Here is a 14,695-nt window from a genome sequence, read left to right on the forward strand (position 1 = left end):
TTTTTCCACATTTCAGCTGCTTCCAGTATTACGTGAACTTCAACATGAACGGGAGGAAAAACGAGGTGAGATTCTCTTCAGTCTGATGACCAGCTGTACATGCTGGTTGGGTTTTTTTAATATCTATATATATACACACACACACAGACACACACACAGAGTTTTCAAGAAGTTGATGATCACAGATATGTCACAGAGCAGCCAAAAGTCATCATGTCAGCACTGGTAACCATTTGGTGAAATCACATTGCCTGTGTTAGCCATGTCGGACTAAAATGTGATAATTTCTAGCCCATGAGTCTAGAATCTTTTCAAGTTCGGGAGGAAGTTTCATTAAAAGATTTGCATCCAGTTCTTACTGTTTTCAAAGCGACTTAGATATTATCTGGAACCACACAATTCACCAATAAAAGGAAATCTTCAGGGGAAGTACCTTATATTAGACTTTACGTAGTTTGCCTTTACAGTACTTCACCAGTTCTCTTGCAGACTTGAAGAGATAAGGGGTTGTGCCTTGAAGTATATTATCACAGAGATACATTAGAGCTCAACAGATGATTTTTGGATTTCAGTGGAGGAGCATAAGAGAGAGAAACTTATTTTCAACACTAATTCAACTTGGAATTTTCACTGCATCTATTTTAAAAGTCATTATATCATAATTGTCTGCAAAACACTTGCCAATCTTGGTTTAGATCAAAGTGGAATTAAATCCAGTTTTTTGTCTTAATATAGCTGCACTCGCCCTTCATAGAGAGAACAAAGTTCTCTCAAAACACACTAGAGCAGCATGAATGGAATGCTGATTGTACTTTATTCTCCCTCAAGTACCTCTTTGAAACCCAGGAAAGCAAAAGGGGGCAAATAGGAAGTTTGTAGTGTAAATGACCCATTCTGCAAGTGGCATTCACTTGGTCGCTTGTAGAAAGGAAGAATTTTATGCTGATTTCTCTTTCTGAAAGCTAAGTATTAGTTTGACTTAATGAGTTCCAATTTGTAGTTGGAACACACATCATCCAGGAAATCTTTACAGTCCATATGGGCTTCATTACACTAGTGATCTTCATTACCACTCTACAGAACGATTTACCTCTTCAGTTCCATGAAACTCTCAGGGAACGGAGGATGATTTTCCAAATAAAATTTTTAAAAGTACTCAGCACCTTAAGACAAAGATGACATCCCACGCAACAAGACCCAGACTAGAAACAGTGATTTGTGTTAGACAACTCAGCATAAAGAACACTGCTGCCACATTGACCAAAGGTTTCTTTGAGAGGCTTTTCACTGACAGCTGGGCATCTCTGGTGTGGGGGGTTAAAGCTCTATTTGAGGACACATTCTCTCAAAGTTTGGGTGCACATGAAAGAGAGGGACAGAAAAAAAAAATCAAACAAAACCCACACTGTTAAAGGTGTCTGCTGGGTGCCTTAAATTCAAGCTTGGTACGTACCAGGATGTGTTCCTCATTTCAGAATAGCTGCTGATACAGTTAAAGTAACATTATAGCACTTTTTTTTTTTTATTGAGAATGTGCAACATGGTACTTTCACTTTAGCAAGCACAAAATTTGACAGGAATATTCCGTCCAGAAATACTTCTCAAGTTATGCAATCACTATTCAAGCAAGGGAAAACAGTAAAAGTGTGAAACTATCATACTGTTTATATTCTTTAAAGAATTTGGCACATGGAGGCACTCCTCTACATACTTCAGAAAATGCAGTTTTGATAGATCACCACCAGGAATTTTACACATTTTAAAAACCAGTAACATAAGAAGCAACATGGCAGGAGAAGGATGTTCATCCAGCAATCACATTCTGAACAAGTTCAAGTGATAACTCGCTGCCCTGACGTAGATTAAATAAATCATACGTATTATCGCTAATCTAAACTTCCAGCCTCAGAAAGCATCCTGTTGGGCTGACTGTTTCTTTTTATAAGCATTCTTCTCCTCTTAGTTCACTGTTTTAATTTTTCAACTCTTGTTTTATCCTAGTGGCGCATGTAGTATAACCTCTTTCTTTCCAAAGGAGAAAAGCTTTCATGTAAGAAAAGACTTAATATTTGTTAAAGATTATTCTTCAAACGTTATCCCCAAGTTACAGAACAGTTTGAGAACTCAAAGTTAATATTAAGTCAGAAGTGTTTCTAATTACACCCAGTAAAGCATTGTGAATAATCCTGATGTCAGCATTTTAACTCAAAGTAGCCTTGAAGAAATAACTTAAAAGAAGAATTTTTGCCTTCAGTCCAACAGCAAAGTAAAGACTGCCCAGTTCAGCAAACAGCTGAAAAACTCATTTTTGTTTTGATCTAAGAGCAAGAACCGGTACACTTCACTGAAGGCCAAAGTTACACACACAATCAAATTTAAATTAGGAACCATGTGAAGCCTAGCTGTCAGAGTGCAGCAAGGTCCTCAAAGACCTTCAACATATCACAGTCAGATTCTTCACCACTCATGAAAATAACCACTCTCTGCCTTGAAGTGTTTGCAAGAGCAAGACCTGCATGTGTAATACTGGAGGCAGTTTCAGGAATAAGATAAAAAGAAACTGAAGTATTCCCCTTGGAGGGATTTAGTCCTTTTTTGCCCTGCGACTATGCAGGATCACTTCTGTAAGGGACTCTGCGCTCCAGACCATGTGATCTAAATATTTACTCTATGAACACTATTAAAACTCTCCTCTGAAGCCATTAAACATAGCATTTTCAGCAAGTCAAACAAAACAATTACTATTGTTATATAGTTTTAACTGCTCTTATCAGGTAGAACCTGACCTGACTGCTCTCCTCAACAGCTCTTTGTAACTCACGAGAGCCACACAGCTGTGGTTTTGGCTGAATATACCTAAAAATATCAAATACCTGATTCCTTTCTATTTTCTAAAAGAAAAAAGGGAGGGAGAGGGGGAGAGAGAGAAAGAAGAGGGAACCTAATCAGGATTTTCTTTTTTTGTTACTATTTGTAACACTGGTGCACAGATTAGCAACCATGCACCTAAAAGGCTTTCTGTTCACCTCTCTGGCCTCCGTAGCAATTGGTTTTTTTTTTTTTTTTGGTTTTGTTTGTTTGTTTGTTTTTCTCCCCGCAAAGTATTACCAATGCTCAGAACACTTTCTCCTCTTTCATTCAGGCTTATCCTTGCTTTCATGGCTTTCTCTGTGCTCTCTAGTCCTGTAAACTCTATACTGATGAAGATGCAACACAACAATCTTTTAATCAGTGTACTTGACGCTTTCTCCCATGCTAGAATAGATTGCTCCCAGTAATCGACTGGGAAGTACTCTTCGAGCCTACTTTTGCTCTAACTTTAAAATAGATCTATGAACTATATCTAAACTTTGGGAGAAAAGGAGACCACATTATGTAAAAAACAACTCTGGGTAGAGAAGAAACCATCAAAACGCATACCTCTCATATTTTGTATATCATTTCAGATTTGTGTGTTCTACAGTACCTATTAAACAGAGCCCAGTAGCTACTTAGCAATACAAGGAACTGTCAAGGAATAAAATTACAGGAAAAATTAATACTTACAGCCATAATTAACTCAAAAGGGTGTTTATACACCCGTACGGGGGATTGATACTTCTGCACCATAGCTGCAGTTAGTAAGATCAACTCAAACCTGAAAAAGAAATTTTTAAAACCATCTGTCAAACGTAGGAAGCAATTTTCAATCTTCTCTTACAATTATTCTGTGCAAGATACCACACTAGCAATTCTAGAGGAAATCCGTCACAATTGCCTGATGACTTTTTTTTTTGAAGACGCAATGGGGCCCTGAAAAGCTATGTATATTTTTGTCAGAAATGACTTATCATTTCTTCCCAAGGCGACACAAAATTAGCACATTTTCAGTCCAGTTTTAGTAACAAATCTTCAACACGCTTTATGACTCCTCATCAGGACGGCGAGACTTCCTGTGCTGCTGCGAGAACCGAGCACCGACACAGGCCAGCTAAAGGCAAACAGCACTCCCCAGTCCCCCAGCACCGTAAGCAGGCTGCCTTGCTTACAGGTCATTTTGTATCGGGACTGGGTTAAAAAAACAAAAGGAAAACAAAAAAGGACATTAAAAAATATACCAACTGTTAAAACCCCTTGTTTTCAGAAAGAAAAAATGGATCACTACAGCACACTGAAGTAAGGCATTCCTTCAGCATTTCCAAATCAAATTAACTAAGACTTTGGAGAGAGAAACTTAAGAGATAGCTGGGGAGAAAAACTTCGGGAAACTACAAACATTCCAATGTACAGCCAGAAAAAATTCACTAGCAAAACAGACAGGAGCTGTTCCAATGGCTTCGTGTCCGCTTTCCCCAGCGAAGTGTTTGACCCAAACTCTTGAATGCAATTACGTTTATTGAAAGAATACTGGCAGCAGCACTCGCAGATGAAACCGCGGGCTGCTAGCCAGACTCGTTTTAGCGAGAAGTGGCTTTATTACAATAAGTTAGCATTATCTTCATTTTTAATGCGTTCCCACGTTATCTACAGCGCTTCTGGAAAGCGTTATCGGCCCCGCTCAGGAGCGCGGAGGTGGGCACCGCAGCTCCTCGGAGGCGAGAAGCAGCCGACAATAAACCCAAGAGCCACAGGCAGTTCGCCCGACGTCCAGTTCAAGAGCGGAATTCACCCACGACTACCCTGCATTTAAAAAAAACCACCTGAATCAGCAAAAAAAGCCGCCAGCCCTCTCCGATCCCCGGACAAAAAGAGTTACACAACAAAGAAACTCAAGGCTTCTCCTCCCCGCTCGCCCGGGCAGCGCCGCCGCCGCCCGCCGGGCCCCTCCGGACACCTGTGAGGGCCGGGCCGCCCCGCGCCGGCAGAGCCGGGCGCTGCCCCCAGGGCTGCGGGCGGGGCCGCCCGGGGGGGGGGGGGGGGGGGGGGGGGGCCGCGCCCAGCGCCCGCGTCGCCGCCGCGACCCGCCCGAGAGCCGTTACCCGCGCCGCACCGCGGCCACCCCACGGGGAGCGCCGGCCGCCGCCGCGGCTCACCGGAGCTCACGGCGGGGCCCCGGCCCGCCGCCGCTAGCGCTGAGGGCAGCCGGCGGAGAGCGGGAAACTTGCCGCGGCGGACGGCGGCGGGGCCGAGGGGGGAAAACACGAGGGGGGTGCGGGCAGGCACCCGCGCGGCGACCCTTACCGCCTCCCGTCGCGACGGCCGGCCGGGCTCTGGCCTCATGCCGGCGCGGGGCCGCGCCGCCGCCGGTTCCGGCAGGGGAGGGAGGGGAGGGAGGGGAGGGCGGGGCGCCCGCCGCCGCCGTTGATCCTAGTGACGGGGCGGGGGCGGCGCTTGGCCCCCGGCCAGGCGCTGCGCATGCGCGGCCGCCCCGCGGGCGGGGGCTGCGGGGGCCTGCGCCCCTGCTGCCTTTGCGCCTGCGCCCCGCGGGGGGGTGGTGGGGGTGCGGGGCGCATGCGCGCTGTGGGGCGCGGGGGAGGCGGGGCCTCCCGCTCCCGCTCTTTCTTCCTCTCCTGCCCCGCTCCCTCCGCCCGTCCTCGGTCCCTCGCTGTCTGCCGCACCCCCCCTTCCCCCAGCCTCCCTGAGCATCGCGTTCGTCCTGAACCCCTCGGCGCGGGGCCTCAGCGGGTACAGCCCTCTTGGAGTCGAGGCCGCGGCCCCGCCCGGGCCCGTGGTGCCTCAGGGCCCGCCAGCGGGTGCCAGGGAGGACCCGGAGCAGGGGGCGAGGGTGGGGAGCAGCGGGGCATCCGTGCTGCCTCTGAGGCCAGAGCCCGGAGCAGCGGCCGTGGCCTGGGGCGGCTGTGGTGGCATCGCTGGGGGACGCGGGGTGCCGGTGCCGGGCAGGAACAGGAGAGAAACTGCCCCAAAAACCTGGCTGGGACATAGACTCCTTTAGGCTGGAAGAGACCTTTAAGATCACCAAGTCCAACTGATAACCTAGCGCTGCCAAGAACATGCTAGAACAAGATTTTTATGACTGTTCTATTCTTTCAACTTCTATGCTCTAGAAGGGATTCAGAACACAAAACTTGAATTCACACTTACGTGTGTGAACATCATCCAGCATTATGAACTGTTGTTTAGTCTGCACTTCCCCAGTCACTGCAATTTTTCCCCTGCTGCTTGAGAAATTTAACATCAAACAGCACTTTTGGGCCACAGGATGAAACCAATGTAAAACTAATTCCCCGGATTGCCATCATTAGACAGCCACAAGCGTAAACAGTGGCAACCCTGCCACAATCTGTTCTGAAGTTTTCTTACTTGAAGAAGTCTCTTCCTTCACCGTACCCATTTCTCCATCTCCCAAGACAAGTCATTACACATTTAAATTTTCAAAGTTTTTCACTTTTCATGAGGGGAGGTTTTTTTGATGACTTGACTCTTGCCTCTTGGGAAGAGCTTGCCTTAGAATTCATGAGTTGTGAAGACAGCTGTCTTGGAACACAAGCGTTTGTATGTGTGCTGGGGGAGAGAGGTGGGAGAAATCGAGAGTTAATCCCTGCCGAAAGGGTGAAGAACCGCAGCCGAGGACCACGGCTGGCATCCCCTCCGACCGAGTTCGGCACCATTCCGTTAGTAAGCAGCCGCCCCGTTCAGGCTGATGCCCTGCGGGGCGCAGAAGCTGTCCAGGGGCTGGAGGCACCCGCCGGCAGCTCCGCGGGCGCCCAGCTCTGCCCCGGCCAGCGGGAGCCCTGCACCCGCCGCGGGAGCGCAGGCCCGGCCCGCCGCAGTCACGCTGCAGCGTCTGCCCGCCGCTCTCCTGTTGCTGCCTTTAGCCAGCAGTCACCAGCCTGGGGTGCTTTGCAGTTTGGGACGTCTGGAAGAGCTCGGTCTCAGGCCGTGTCTAGCATGGTTTAACTATGATGTACCGAAAGCAAGAAATGCAATTATGTTTTGTTCAGTACCAGCGTATCACAAACGGTGTTAAAATAAGGGCTTGAAAACTAGGGGCCAATGCCTCTGTTCCCTTCAATGACTCTATTAAGGCAATTATTTTACCCAGAACATGTTTTATTACTGGCTTACTCCCTCAGAAAATAAATCTTTCTACTAAAATTTAGAGTCATTATCCTGTCCTTCTGGTGCAATTCTTTCTCTAAGGGGGCTGAATTTGTGGTTACTATTAATGAGTGATTCAGCGCCCGTTCTTTCCTACACAAACCCTGTGTCTTTTAACGTTAGTCAAGAATAGTTTGTTGTCTAATCTGAGACTAGTTGTTACAAGAAGTTGTTTAATGTGTTGAGAAATTCTTTCTCTGAATCTGCTTTCTGTTGTGGCACTTGGCCAGTTGCCTGCATGTAGCTGAAGTTAACTAGTTAATCTAGTTACTCTGTAATTAGATTTGGTTATCTGATTGATATGCCCTGCCATTATGCCTGTAACATCCTTTTCCTGCTCTGGAAGCCTGAGATATAATCCTACCAGCACAGCAGGGCAAGGAATTTACGCCCACTCAAATTCCTCTTTGTTCGTAACATCTCTGTCCTCAGATTCTAGGAAATGTTTTAGTTCTGACTGACTGCCACTATTCTGCTTAACCAAATGGCCATATAACCAGGAAAGCTTTATTTGGACTTCTAAAGGTATTCGGAGTTTATTGATAGAGTGACAGCATTAAAGTCCATAATTTAATGTCTAAATCAGTCGTGGTAGGTGTCTTGCCTGTTTTCTGCAGAAAGATGGACACAGAAGAGGAAAGTAGTACATTGTTATATTTTTCTATTATTGTTGATATTCCTGTTACATCTTCCCCTATGGAAGCTCCAGCAGTGCATCGTTAGAAGGCATATAAATGAATAAATGGGTGGGTGAAAGGAGTAAGGAATAGTAAGGAATATTATACTAAGGAATGCTGCGAGGCATGCTGAAGACTGGAGCCCAGAGAGCAGAGGCTGGAAGTGCAAACCATTCAATATTTTCAGAAAATTAGGAATGCAGCTTGCTAGCTAGGAAGGGAGGTTGGGCCTTCAAGGCCCAAGGTCGTGCAAGGTCGGTCCCTCCCCACCATCTGAACACTTTTCCTGGACTGCATTCCTTCACGTTGGGAACTTGGGTTACACAACTCGAAGCCCAGTCATTTGTCTTGTTTCAGGCAATATTGCCATGGAAATTAATGAGAACTATTGGTAGTCACTCCTTTACCGTTAATAATAAATACCTTAAGGTACAATTGCCTGGGAGCAGTGCAGGGCTGATGTATACAAGCAAAGATTCAAAGCGCCCTGGGCCTTGCTGCACTTCAGCGCAAGCCCCTGGAATTTCAGCAGGCAGGGACTTGCTCTGGTTTCTTTTGTTTGAATCCCAGAGAGTGAATTAAAGTGAAGCGGTCCCGGCTCCTTACTGCCCAGCAGGTCTCACCTCCGCAGCTTTGTGCTAAAGAGAGGCGATTGTTAGAGTTCTCAACAAGAGAGAGCAGGTGTTCATTCAGGGCCTTGCTGCTAAGCTGTACGTTTATTAAAAGTACGTGAAAGAGGGGTGAGATTTTGAGTTCAGATATACTGAAGTTCTTCAAGACCCATTCCCTAATAAATCCGTCCCACCTGAGTTGGTGGAATTTTTTATCTGCCAATGGCTACACTGAAATAAATGCCTGCTTCCTAAACCTTTAAAACCATGAAAAAGGTCCCAAGTGATAACCTCTCCAGCTAAAATAAGCATGATGACTGACAAATGGCTAATGGGACAGAGTTGTCCCCTTATTCCCAGCACTGCCACCTTTTAGCTCTCCGGTAGTTTTCCACCATTGACAAGACTGGGAACACAGTAAAACACCTCCAGACCGGCCGTCATCAGAGAAGTGACGTTACTCTACAAAACCTAGAAAGCATTTAACTCTTGTGCTGAGATTTTTATTCAGGATTAAACTGGCCGTAGTTTGCTGCAGTTTAGTGCAGTATAAGTGAAGTTGTATTAACTTTATACCGTTATTTGATTTATCTGAACTTTCCCATGTGTCCCGGTGTAGAAAAGCCTTAAATGACCTTGTAGACTGGAGCCCTTTATCTTTGAATGCCACAAACAGTCAGAAACATGTTTTTTCCTTTCTTCGCAAGCGGCTGATAGGAAAATGGAATTATAGGCTGGGAGCTGGCCAGGGACACCAGCTGCCAGCGCTCGGACTCCAGCAGCCGACATCAGCGCACAGGCACCATTGACACGGCAAAGGTTACGCAGACGAGCATTAGCGAATAGGACTAAGCCCTGATTCATAAAATACCTGAGTCGGGATGAGCACGTGGAAGGCTGCTCACGTGCTGTCATTGCAAAGCCCGTAGCCGTACGAGGCCTCCTGCATCCAATTCCCTTCACCGCTCGTAAGCAGTGCAGTGCTGAAGCAGAAGCGAGCAGGTGGTGCGTGCAGGGCGGCTGCTGGTGCAGCAATAATTAACACGTGAGGATCTGGCGGAGTGTGTGTTCTGGACGAAGCATCAAATCCAGCACTCATTCCAAGACCCGTGTTGGGTATTTGTGACACCCAAAAGGTTGATAGCACAGCCTTCTTGGGGGAGCGTGAGGAGGGGGAGACAGCCTTTGGGGCTCCCATGGGGTTGTTTGATCCCTCAGACATCAGGAGGTGGCACAGGGGGGCCAAAACGTCAAAGGGGACTCACCCTCACGACCTTTTTTCCAGTATAAAGGGAAAAACACTTGGATGATAACTTATTTGCTGAAGCATTTTATTGTCGCTGAAGATGTCGTACTCGTAATACAGGGAGCTGGACCAGGGAAGGGTTTACTGGGCTGTTGGGAATGCCCAGCTTTTCTAACTGCCTTTGGGAACAGCCCTCGTGCCCCTGTGCCACTGCCTGGGAGCCGCCTGGTACCTGCCTCGCGGGGAGCCGCCTGTCACCTGTCGCTTCTTTAAGTGAGTTAAAGGATGCCTGGATCCAGTCGGTTCCTTGGTAACGCTTTTCAGTCCTTAGAAAAAGATCAGTCTCAACCAAGAGGCACAGCAAATGCAAGGATGACTAAATTTCCTATAAAAATAAAAACACAGGCTGTTTACTATCCCTCCTTTTAATGAGTCTGACAGTACAAATACTCTCATCTGCTTCAACAAGCGTTGAACCAAGCTGTTGGGTGGCTCGCCAGGTACAGCCTTTGTCCCTGTTTGCCTGTAAAATGTTGATGATTTTTTTTTTTTTTGATACCAGAAGAGTAATAAGAAACAATTACTTATTATGAAAAGCATTCCACAAACCCAGCTCCTTTTAAAGTAGGCACCGACTCCACCAGTGCTGGGTCTGCAGCCTGTGGACAAACACTGCACCCGTCCACGGGAGCTCCTCCGGACAAGCTTGCTTTGTGGCGCTGCTCTGCCAGCCCAACACTGCGTGCCTCTGTCTAGCGTATTCCCGTGCCTGAAGGAAAATGAGGCATACCATTATGAGGCGCTTGCACACCAAAATAACTACCAGTATAGCTATTTCAGGGTTTATTTTTTAAATCACGCTGTCTGTGGATCAGGCCTGTGCTGGCAGCCTTCATCCAAGGATCTCTTAGAAAATACTTGAGAAACCTAAGTCTCATAACGCTACTTGCAGGCCCTAGAAATGCTGCTTATCCCCTCTGATCAGCAGAAAGCTTTGCATGAATTCCGGTCCCATATCCAAGGCAATCTCATTATTTGCTACACACGCTGGATCTGCTTGCTAATTTCTTTCTCCTTGTCACGGGGGAGGAACCTTCTTGTGCTCCACAGGCGTGCCTGTGTTTGGGAGATTAAAGAAAGCAAGCAAGGCGCATAAAAAATGTCACCCAGTTGCAGCGGCGGCAGCCTGAATGGGGAGCGCAATGTAGAGACAGATGTTCCTTCCAATTGAATTGTCTGTGTCACTGGTCCCAGTGAGTTCAGTGCTCCCGAGAAGTGCGAGACGGAGGGCATGGCTGAGCAGAAGGCTGGCTGCATCCAGGGAGCTGGCACGCTGCGAGCGGCAGCTCTGCTGAGTTTGACGTGGCTGCAGCATTAATCTGTCTCGGCCTCGAGCACCGCTGGCTGACTCTCTGTCCTGGAATTAATTTGGCTAACGTACCGCATGATGGAAAGCCACGTTTGCAATCTCTTTGCTAGGCAAGACTGAACAAAGATTGATAGCATCCTCTATCCCTGGCTAAGTGAACCGGTAGCAGAGCTCCACTGAAGGGACAGCACCGGGAGTTTGGCTCCATATCTCCAGGGATGAGAGCTGATAGATTTAACACCTCCTCTCTTGTAGCTGTCAGCACGGGGCAGGGGAACCTGAGCAGAGAAGGAAGAGGTGGAGCTGCCTTTTGAGTCGAGCACTGGCTCTGCAACCCCTGTGCAAGGGGGATGTGTAGGAGGATTTTCTGGGGGCAGCTTCCCAACAGCAGTCTCAAAATAACTTGGTTTAATGAAGGAGATGCTCTCTAGCACAGGAAGCCTATTTGCAGACGTGGTTTCAAGCTGGTAGCTACAGACTAATGTGTGACCACTAAGTATTTCAAATTAGCTGCTGAACAGCTGTTCTGTTTGATTTGCTTTTGGTCATAACCAGCCTGAGTCTGAATTAAACAAGAGCCCGATGACAGAGAGAACCGATACGCCCCAGTAAAGCTCCCTGGACAGAGGCTGGAAACAAGCCCAGTGCTTCCCTAGTGCCCCATCCCCAACACCCTGTGTGCGCCTGGGCCAGGCTGCACCGCTCCTGTGGGGAGCAGGAAAGGAGAGGGGTCTGGAGCACCCCAGAGGCAGCAAGAGGCCAGATGCATGTGGCAGTGATGGGAGTCGAGGCAGCACCAGCCGAGCAGGGGCAGGACCCCCGGGCTCCAGAGAAGCAGAGGACAAATCTGCCCAGCAGGCTCACCCAAAGACAACATCCAGCTCGGGAAGCAGAAAAGGGTGCAAGATACACAGGACGACATGAGAGGGAGAGCAGTGGAAGGCCATTGCATCTCCACCAGAGCTCCAGCTAAAGCCATTTTGTATCTCAATCGGTAGGAAAGGACTTTTTGAGGGGACTTGGGCACTCCTTTTCCATCACTCTGTGAGATGTGAGCTCTGGGTGAGTGACTGCGTGCCTTCCCTCCCCGTCACTGCCGTGGCCACATCCAGTGCCGGCACGTTCAGCAGCACACAGAGAGCTACAGGTGATTGCAAAAAAACCATCAGTACATGGATGTAAGCCACATCAACACGACATTGTTCGAACTAACCCAGAAGGAGGTTTTAGATGTAGGCAAGCTAACTGCCAGAAATAAAACCCAGCCCACCCTGGCTGCCGCGCTGTGCCATGGGAACAATACTGCGCATATGATCAGATTCAGCAGGACACAAGCAGCCTAAGGGTCTTTCTACATTTGGCTTGAAAAGGCTAAAAATAGCACCCCAAACCGCATTCCTTTTTTGCATTGCCATCTCCTCTGCCTGTTCCTAGTCACTGGCACTTTTACATGCAAAGCAGGATTTGGGATCCAAGGCCCGGTAATTAGACTCCAGCCTGGCAGCTGCAGGGGGAACAGCTGGAGGCGTTATTTTTACGGGTTATTAATTGACTCCATGAAAAAAACTGAGCCCAGCAAACAGAGAGAGCCAGCGAGCCACAGTCCACAGCCACATGACAAGGTCTTAGTGACAGAAAAAGATAAAATAGAAGAGAGAGCCCAGTATCCTAAAGCCGATTAGTTATAGCAATTTCTCCAAAGCTAAATATAGAAAAAAAATCCTCCCCCATCTTCAGCTCTGTTGGCGGAGATGAGAAAGCACAAGGAAGGAGATAGAGAGAAATTTCATTTTTCCCTTAACCCCCTCATGGGCTGCAGAGAGAAACTGCTGCTTTGGTGACGCTCCCAACACTTAAAACCAGATTCCCTGGCAGCTACACCCTGACCACCCCTTTCGTCGGCACTAACCAGCGCAGCTGCATTTGCTCCAGCCACGAAGCCCAGGCTCTGGGCTGCTAAGCAGCAGCACCGGGCTGGGGAGCAAAGTGGGGCAGCTCCCAGTGCCAGCCCAGCGCCCGGTCACGGCTGGGCCAGCGCGGTCCCCGGGTGCCGGCAGCTGAGCTTGCAGAGCCTCCCCTTCCCGGGCACCGTTCGCCTCCCTTCAAAGGGGCTGAGCCACCCACACTGCCCAAAACCAACGCAGGAGAGAGCCAGGAGGCCTCCTGCCTCCAATTCCCCTTCCTCCTGCCTCCAATTCCCCTTCCTCCTGCCTCCCCTGCAGCTGGGTACCGACAGGGCCTGGGGCCAGATGAAGCCGCCTGGGGCCAGGAGAGAAACCCTGCAGCAGTGGCCAGAGCAAGGAAAAGCTCAGGGTGCTGGCAGCAGGAGGGAACAGGACCCGGGCCGTTGCCTCCATAAAACCTACTGCGTATCTCCTTTGACCTCAGGCAAATAAATAACAGGCAACTCAGCAGAGATGCTGAGAAGCCAGGAAACCGGCAGAGCATTTCAGATTTATGGGAAATGAATTTAGCCCTTGTCTGGATGCTGACAGCCAGCAAGGCCCTGTCCCCAAGACAGCCCGTACTGCTGGCCCAGGCTACGGCCTCTTTGCTCAGGCCCTGGGTTTGGCTTCCAAAAATCAATCACCATCGCGCAGCGGAGGCGAAGCCGCAGCTCTCCCAGCCGAGCGGACAGCCAGGTTCACCGCCCCTGGGCATCGTCTGTGCTGGCAGCCAAAGGGGAGGGAGAGGCAGCGGAGAGGCTGCTGCTGCTTTGGACCAGCCTTGCCAATAGCTTGCCAAAACTCAGGCCAAGAAAGCCCCCTCCACGGCAGCCCTCGGCAGGACAGCCCCGTGTTCCACGGCTCTGGCACAGGGGTTTCTTCCCACTCTCATCACCCATACAGCAAGAGGAGCACCAGCGGCTCCACCAGACGTCTCTTCCCAATGGTCAGCCATAGGCAAGACACACAGACAATGGTCAGAAGGGGGGATATTTCTCTCCAACCTCCACCCTTGACGCTAGCCACCCCTCCTGTTGGGTCTGGGGTATTTTCAGTCCCTCCCATGCTCCCAGCTGCACAGGCTCCATCCCTGGAGGTGGCTGAGGAAAACCCGCATTTCTAATCACACCCTTTGGAGACCACTTCTTTGAGGTGCAACCGATTCCCTTAGACATACCGCCAACGTGAGCCTGCACTCTGAACCCAAGCCCACCCCACCTGCTCGCAGGCCTGTCTGCTTTCTGTGCCCGCTTGCAGCGCTGGGACTGTCCTCGCGTAGGAAAGCTCCCTTGGAAAGCCAGCTCTGCCACGTGCTGTGAACTGGGAAGAGCTGTCCGAGCTCCTGCCGGGCGCCAGCACATCATTCTCTAGGACAGCGCTGTTCGTTAGTCCCTTATTTTCTGCTGCTTTGCCTCAGCCGCAGTCTGTCTGCTCCGCATGCAGCACCCAGGGTGCACGACCCTCCCTGAGGCACGGCGAGGCCACAGGGCTTCCAAAACACATCAGGTTTTGTGCTGTTACGTGGCCTGTCCCCAGGCTGGAGATCCCCATGAGACCATCAGCTTCGCGCAGAGACAAAGGCAGAAGTGGCAGGGGACAGGGATGTCACGCTTCCCCCAGCCCCAGAACAGGGTTCCCGTGGGGAAGGCAGGGCTGGGTACCCAGCCTCAGGGCTGCCAGGGCACACCACCTTTCCCCTCGCCCATTAATTCAGCTCAACCAGGCAATTGCTCCGTCTCTGACAAGACGGGAGCAGCTGTAGTTTTGCCCAGGCCCTGTGTCCCCGTGGTAGCTGCATGGAGACCCCC

At 49.4% G+C, this 14,695-nt stretch overlaps 1 protein-coding gene across 4 annotated transcripts in view; it reads right to left on the reverse strand.

Moving 5' to 3' along the window:
• SEC14L1 (SEC14 like lipid binding 1) overlaps positions 1-14,695 on the reverse strand; it is a 61,729-nt gene that overhangs the window by 37,744 nt on the left and 9,290 nt on the right. Inside the window, exons 1-2 of one of the 4 annotated variants that reach the window (XM_087750472.1) lie at positions 5,161-5,276; positions 3,547-3,637 (exon numbers count right to left, since the gene is read on the reverse strand). The exons of 1 other annotated variant lie outside the window; for it this stretch is intronic. In XM_087750472.1, the coding sequence (XP_087606598.1) occupies positions 3,547-3,609 (63 nt within the window). In that variant the 5' untranslated portion in view covers positions 3,610-3,637; positions 5,161-5,276. Of the gene's footprint in view, positions 1-3,546; positions 3,638-5,160; positions 5,277-14,695 lie in introns of those variants that run through there. 2 more of the 4 variants (XM_087750473.1, XM_087750474.1) reach the window with 2 other exon arrangements.

This window comes from Nipponia nippon, unplaced genomic scaffold, assembly GCF_047370975.1.
Source record: "Nipponia nippon isolate SJK-2023a ecotype South Korea unplaced genomic scaffold, ASM4737097v1 scaffold_14, whole genome shotgun sequence".
NCBI classification, from domain to species: domain Eukaryota; kingdom Metazoa; phylum Chordata; class Aves; order Pelecaniformes; family Threskiornithidae; genus Nipponia; species Nipponia nippon.